The sequence below is a fragment of the Scardinius erythrophthalmus genome, assembly GCF_964197995.2.
Source record: "Scardinius erythrophthalmus genome assembly, chromosome: 5".
Taxonomy (NCBI): Eukaryota; Metazoa; Chordata; class Actinopteri; order Cypriniformes; family Leuciscidae; genus Scardinius; species Scardinius erythrophthalmus.
In genome coordinates, this window is record NC_138225.1 from 43,050,251 (window position 1) to 43,058,126 (window position 7,876).

Sequence of the window (7,876 nt, forward strand, 5' to 3'; positions counted from 1 at the left end):
AAGGTTGTGTTTAATCAGCTTTCTTCCTTCTTACAGGAAAATGTTTTTTTGGATAAATATCAGTCTGGTTTCAGATCACAGCACAGTACAGAGTCAGCACTGCTTAAAGTATTAAATTACTTATTTCTGATTGTCGACTCTGGTAAATGTGCTGTGTTAATTCTGCTGGATCTTAGCGCAGCATTCGACACTCTTGATCATGGCATTCTTTTAAATTGTTTACAGCAAATTGGGATCCAAGGTTGTGTTTTGAATTGGTTTGCTTCTTATTTAAAGGATCGAACCTTCTCAGTAGAGACGTGCAATTACGTATCACCTCGTGCACTGGTTTTATATGGGGTTCTGCAGGGCTCGATCCTGGGTCCTGTTTTATTTTCCTTATACATGCTTCCATTGTATACTATTTTTAGCAAGTATAATGTATCATACCACTGCTACGCAGATGATACTCAGTGTTATGTAGTGTACAAAGGATGACTCTAGTTTGTAGTGTTTATTTGATTGTTTGAGAGATGTTAAACAGTGGATGTCTGCCAACTTTCTTCAGTTAAATGATTCCAAGACGGAAGTCTTAATGTTTGGCTCATCTATGTTTACAGAGGTTGTTGCCAGTAAATTGGGACCTTTATCTGGCAATCTCCATACACATGTTCAAAATCTGGGGGTTACTTTTGACTCTGCTCTGACTTTTGACCAACAGATCCTACCATAATGTTTTTAGAAATCTTAGGTCAACCAGTAGTCAACAGCTGACTGTTCCAAGGACACGTTTCAAATTAAAAGGAGATTGTGCCTTTTCGGTGGCCGCTCCACAGCTTTGGAACAATCTGCCATCTTACATAAAGACTGCATCAACATACATTGATTTTAAATCTTTGCTTAAAACCCACTTATTTACTGTTGCTTATGGTCATAAGTGGGCATAGTGGTATTGCATTGTATTGTGCATTGTTTATTTGTGGTTTTATGTTTACTCATTAGGATACTTGTTTGCACTTTGTACAGCACTTTGGACAACAGCTGTTGTTTTTAAATGTGTTCTATAAATAAATATGACTGACTATGACTGACTGAGAGGGAGTTAGATGCTTGTGAAAAAACCTCATGGAAATGGCCGATGAAGTTATCCAGGGATTGAGTAACGACTCCATTCGCATCCCATAGCGCCCGAGCCCAGAGAAGTGCTTGTCTGGTGAGAAGGGATATGATAAACGCTATTTTCGCTCTTTCAGAGGCAAACTGTGAATCTTGCATTTCACACAGAAGGAGGAAACCACTGCACTCCCCCTCCTCACCAGAGTAGGTCGTTGGTCAGGCTATGGGACTGACAGAGGCAGACAAGTAAGAACTGATGACGGGTGAATGAATAGCTCACTGAATTTCTTGCAACACTTCAGCAACTGTGACCGGGGATGAATTGTCCTCTTCACCGTGATCTGTTGGTTTGTGCATGTTGGTCTGGTCTTCTGTCATAAAACAGAATGACACAAACAGGTAAAGTATACAATGGTTTATTTAAAGCACTCAGGAACAGACACGCCAGGTGAGTAGATGAATTGAAGAACGAACGATTTAGATAATGGATGATGATTGAATTGACAGTCTCTTATCTGGTACAGGTTTGGTGATGTCGAGCTGGGAAGAAGACGGACGACAGGCAGAAGACTGAAGAATCAGAGTTGCGGACGGATGTCTCATGGACGCCAGGTGAGTAAACATGATGCAGGTAAGTCTGAGTAACAGGCTGGAGAATTCCCAAAGGAGAGTCAGATAGTCGAGGTAATAGCGACGAGACCAGACAGTGAACTGGTGTCTTTATGATGCTGGTGATGAGAGTGCAGATTTCAGTATGTCAGTGTGGTTTTATTTTGTTCACTAGTTTAACCAACAGCTTTATCAAAAATATTATGTTGGAATTTTTAGTTTTGAGAACATTATTATGAGGCAGTTTTGTCTTACAAATAAAAGCCCTCCCAGTTCTTGTATCTTGTGTCCTTCATCTGTCTCTGATTGACTTGACCTATAAATTCCAACTTAATTAATTATTATGGACCATAATTTATAATAGAAATTAAGATGGAGTTGAGGTGGTGATTTGTTACAGTACAGGAGTGAAGTGAGCAGCCATTTATTGACTTGCATTGTGACTGACAGGATTAGATGAGCATACTCATCCCATTACAGCCTTTTGTCTAGAACATAGGGTGACCACCATCAAACAAACCAAATGTGGGACGATTATAAGTTTGTGTGGGACAATATGGGACATGTTACCAACACTAAAACATAACCTGAAACTGTTATATAATGTCTATCTAACTTAATAAAAACATTTGTATTCTGCCTTTCAGCTGATTAAAATTCTTTAGTCCCTTCCAGAAAACACCATTACATCACAATGTAACATAACATGTCTTTATTTTACATGTCATTTAAATTCAACATCACTGAGCCCAAAGGCAGCAGGCATCATGCAGTTAACTATTTTTGAAACAGTTCTGACCAAGTACAACTAAAATCCAACAAAATAAACAATGAACAAATAAAATATACAACAACATGAAATTAGATCATTGACAGTCTTATATATTAAGAATATATTCAACCAAAAACTTTCATATTTTTAGAAAGGATGTGAATTAAAACAACCACAGCAGGCAACAAGTTGATAAAATCTGTTAAATTAAATAATTTAATTGAATTCATTATTAATTATTTAGTTAGTTAACAATTAAGTTCACTTTAATTGACAGAATTATCCATTTGTTTTCTGACAGAGAACACATGGAACGAATCACCGGTCCACATTTTGATTGACAGCTCACACCTACTAGGGACCATTGTAACGTTTGAGGGAGCCATCAGAGGGAGCCATCACCTGAATATTGAACTGTTACTTCCTGTTCCTGCCACATCATTTCCTGTCTTGTCATTTCCTGTCACCCTGTATTTAAGCCATGTGCTATCACTGCCTTATTGCGAAGTATTGCCAGTTCTCTGCCTTACTAAGCGTTCTACCATTCTCTTTTGATGACTAAAGTTATGACCATTGTTTTGCCTTTTGACTCATGCTTTTGGATTGCTGTTTTTTGGATTTGTCTGCCATTGGATTGTTTTACCTGGGCTTCGACCAAGGCCAGTGACCTATGCTCAGATCCTTTAATAAAGACCCGCTTATGGATTCCACTCAGCCTACATCTTCCTTACAACCATGTTTACTCCTTTCTTTTCAACCATTGGATAGGATTAAAAAAACGGCTGTTGTATTTGTACTTGTGACGAAGCGCTGTTAAATATAGCGTAAATGTTAAATATAGGTGAAACCACGCCGCAAAAAGAATAAATAAAATGCTTTCTTAAAAAGGCAAAAGAACGCATCCATGTTTTCTGCAGGACATTTTCTCAATATTCACCGTGCGGGACAAGGGGTGAAAATGCTGTGTGGTACAACGCAAAGCGGGATAGGTGGTCATCCTACTTGAACACCATTTGTAAAATGTAACAAGAACCCAAAATTAGTTAAAAAATGGGTCATTATGATAATTTAAGTCAAGTAGTCATTAGCATACAATAAACCATGACAATGTGATCGGGTTTCATGATATGCAGTGACTGACCAATTAGTATCAGAATCCCAGAGAGCCAAGTAATTCAAAGGCTTACATTTTTGCGACTTAACTGTTTATTTGTGATTTAAAATGGTTATAAAATGAAGACATTTAACAGGAGATAATGAAATTCTGAAATGATGATATATACATTTTTTATTTCTCACAAATTAGCATCATTTTCTGATGGGTACAGCACCGTGTCGTCCAGCTGATCAAGTTGTTCACCGATTGGTGTACTAAAAGTGGCATTTCTTTTAAATGGACTATCTTTAGTTTTAACAGCTGTCATGCCCTGTGAAAAGAAAACATCAACAACATTATAAAACCTCTACAAAACTGCAATAAATAAATGTATTCACTGAAATCTCACTGTATGCTGACCTGAATCTTCTGATAATTATCACTCCAGAATGTAATGGCCTGCTCGGTTGTGTAATCATGATCCTGTGAGAGACAAGCAGATTAACTACCAAAAGAGAAAGGCACACAAACACACACACACACACACACACACACACACACACATACACACACACACACACACACACACACACACACACACACACACACACACACACACACACACACACACACAAATACAAATGTACATGTTCAAAGACAAAATGATTGGCAGGTCTTAAAACTATTTACCATAGACATTTTTGTCACTTCAAAATGAAATGCTTTGCCCAAGAGACTTTCAAATATTACTCCCTAAAATTTATGGTAAACAGAAACTGACCACGGTGAGTGGTGCGCGGACAGACTTGAAGCCCTCCACTTTGAAGTCTGCTTTGGTCACAGAGCACAACTCAGGGGCTAGAGGGTCTGCGTTCAGCTCTCCATGTATTTGATCACTGTAAAACAGATTAAAATATTAAGCTAAAAAAAACTGGCTAATTTGTTTTCGTAAATTTAATCAGGGAGTTATAATATACCTAGAGAGAGAGAGAGAGAGAGAGAGCTATCTGTTAGCATTCCCATTCATGCTGCCTTCTTTCCTTCACACCCAGTTTTAAAGAAATGTTTGACTTCCTGGTATTGATTTTAAATGTTTAAAAGCTAATCTACTTCAAACATTGTCAAATACAGTCGTTATAATGTCTGAAGATGATGAGGTAATAACTCATGACTAAGAGCAGAAGAAGGAATCACTCCAAATCAACAGATGGTTGAAACAAAACAGATTGAAATATATGTAGGCACGTCTGTCTTGTATTTATTCACAGGGACAGTGATCTGACATAGAAGAAAAGCCAAATCCTTATATAAAAACAAAAAATTAAATATGATGCCAAAAACTAGATTAAATATTTGTACATTATGGTTAGAATTTCATAAATAAAGTAGTAAATGCAACTGTACAGTGTATCACATTCACCTTTAGATCCATTGACTGCTTCTCTAGAAAGTGAAGCAATTTAGCTAAAATAGTTCAGTGTGAACTTCCTGATGATAACGGGACATTTTCTATGAAGTTCTTAGGATAATGGTAAGTAGAATTGCCCACATTTAGCTTTCTGTCCTGGTGGCCAATACCAAATCTATGGGTATGAGGTACTGTCTCGCTTCAGAGTAATATTTCCCGTTTTTGTCTTTTTTAAATTATTATTTTAAAACAATATTGCAACCACTTGTCTGAGGTCAGAGACTTGTTGTCAAGGTTACATTAAAAATGAAGCATAAAATTGCATGGTAAATAAAAATAAAAATGATTTTGAACTATGAATCTAACCATGACACAAACATTCTTACATCATTCCTCTCCCACTGTTTCCTCTATTCACACATGAAACAAGAAATGTGGGAGGACAATAAAATGTAATTTGTGTTTTACTGTCGTCATGTCGTCAAACATTACATTTTAAAGTAAATGCTTGTTTATTTAGCTACCTTATCCTTTTGATGAGGTCTTTTTCCAAAAGTTCAGTTCTTCTTCCTAAAATGAAAACCACAGTGAAATTTATTTAAAAAGATTTATGCAGCAGCAAAAAAAAAAAAAAAAATCAGAGCGCTTTTATTTGAAAAGAGCTCTGTGGACTAATCTGAAGAAAGTTATTGTGAATAACTTATAAGTCAAATGAATTTAATAATATGAAAACACTTTTTTTTTTTTTTTAAGAGTACAATAAATACAACCATGATACAACCACAGAACTGTCAGTAACCAGATTGTATTATGCAGACCAGTAGGCTATGTATTTTTATTTATGTGTGATATATTATGCAGGTGTTTCAAATTTCATTATTTTATTTTTTTGACTCATTTAACGTTATCCTGCTAATTTTCACGTGTCATCAAGGTAAACTCTATCTAGCTAACGTTAGATGAAGTTTTGTCGAGAATCATTTTGCTTAGGCCTAAACATCATGGCGTATGAAATTATTTCTAGCAGTGTAAGCAAAAAAATAAATAAAAAATAAATAAAAAAACATTTAATATATACCTTTTTGTCCCACCCCAAGGATTTTAGGAGCATTGAAGGCTGCTTTGAATGTACTAATCCCCTGCACTTTAGCAGCCGCGTCCATGGTAAGAATCCCTGTGTGTCCGTACTTATGAACATGTGATCTAGGGTCGGCCATGTCTAGCAATGCAGTAGCCCTCTGAAGCGCATGAAAGAAAGTGTCTGTCATTGATTTGGTGGAATATGATGAGACAAAAAGCGCAGAAAATATGTCCATGGAAATATTATTATACCAGAATCACAAGCAACATTTTGCTAAAGTTTCAGCCTGCAGTATGAATTACACACGCAGTGCGAAACTCACCTCCTCAACCCAGTTTCCCAGTAAACACCTTCCACCCGGTTTATTTTCCTCATTAGCCTCTGAGGTCATTGCACTGGTGTTTGTTTGCGATAGGAAGCAGTTTGATAAGCAACGGCCAGGGCAGAGACTTCCAGTAATATAATTGTCTTGTGATAAGTAGCCTACTTTTGCGCTCAGCACAGATCTTGGGAGCGCTGCTCGACTGTGCGGCTGTTGCCATGGTAACGTATACAAACTAAATTCGCTTGGCCTTTATAAGAATTATCTTTTATCTTATCAATTTCATTAAAAAAATAAAATAAAAAAAGCCTTTTAACTTGTTTATTTGTGCTACTTTTTAAATGACCTATGCATTTTATTGCTTTACCATTGTTCCTTACCTACACTTTGTATAATTATTTCATTATTTTAAAACCATGAAAACATAAATAAAGTGTGAAATAAATATACATTATATATTGTTACTGTGTGAAAATTTATATATATATATATATATATATATATATATATATATATATATATATATATATATATATATATATATATATATATATTATTATTATTCTTTTTCTTTTTTTTTTCTTCACAAATTACAACTGTCCCTCAGTTGTGGCGTAATTTTGCCTCTGATAAAGTATTATCAAAATTAGGCAATGTTCATGAAGAGCTTGGGATGAAACATCAAGGTAAATGCCACTTGAATATAAACAGAATATTTTTGTAATGTATTTATTGTTGGTGTCATTTCAAACCAACACATAATTTTGTTACAATTATGCAAAAAGGGTAGGCTAGCTATATTTTTTCATTGTGTTTAATTAGGATAGCCTACATAAAATGCTAGTTACAATTAAGAATTAAAATTAGTCAAAGGAGCCATTTTTAGTTTATTTGGCATAAAAAGTAGCAATACAATTGCATTACAACTTCTTTGTCAAGGATAACACAATAAAGTTGCTTTAACTTATTTCAATTGTGGCCCTTGATTTTAGAGAGTCATTCTCATAATTTTATTGGCACGTATCTTCTCATGCACATACAACCAATAATAATTAAAAAAAAAAACTAAACTAAACAAAAAAATCTAAATCAAAATCCTGTATTCAAACAACCTTAGACCATAAAGTCTTACACCTAAATAGATTAAGATTCATAATTCTCTGCCTAGTATAATGTCCATAAATTACATTAACCAGAGAAAAATATGAGTTAAAATACACTCTATTATTAATTATTTTATGTACCATTTGTAGTTTTAGGAATGGTAATCTTCTATATCCAAGCTGCCGAAAGTGTCTATATCCTCATGAGTAAAACAATGAAATCCTAAAACTATCTTCCACAAAACCAAAAACAAAACCATACAACTATTTTTATGAAATAGTTTTACTACAAGTTATAAGTAATTCCTCTCCTTATTATTCAACATTTGTCTATCCTTATCTGTTTCTGCCTGTCTGTACTCTACATGCTTTACATCTGTAGGAAATGTA

At 35.1% G+C, this 7,876-nt stretch overlaps 1 protein-coding gene across 1 annotated transcript; it reads right to left on the reverse strand.

The window, feature by feature from the left end:
- Positions 1 to 2,402: 2,402 nt before the first annotated feature.
- Positions 2,403 to 6,588, reverse strand: spag8 (sperm associated antigen 8). The gene is made up of 6 exons (XM_081366236.1): positions 6,384 to 6,588; positions 6,059 to 6,218; positions 5,505 to 5,550; positions 4,354 to 4,468; positions 3,993 to 4,055; positions 2,403 to 3,903 (listed from the first exon to the last, which is right to left on the reverse strand). Exons 1-6 carry the CDS (start codon positions 6,450 to 6,452, stop codon positions 3,772 to 3,774), a joined length of 585 nt encoding a protein of 194 aa, XP_081222362.1. The 5' UTR covers positions 6,453 to 6,588; the 3' UTR covers positions 2,403 to 3,771.
- Between the last annotated feature and the right edge of the window lie 1,288 nt (positions 6,589 to 7,876).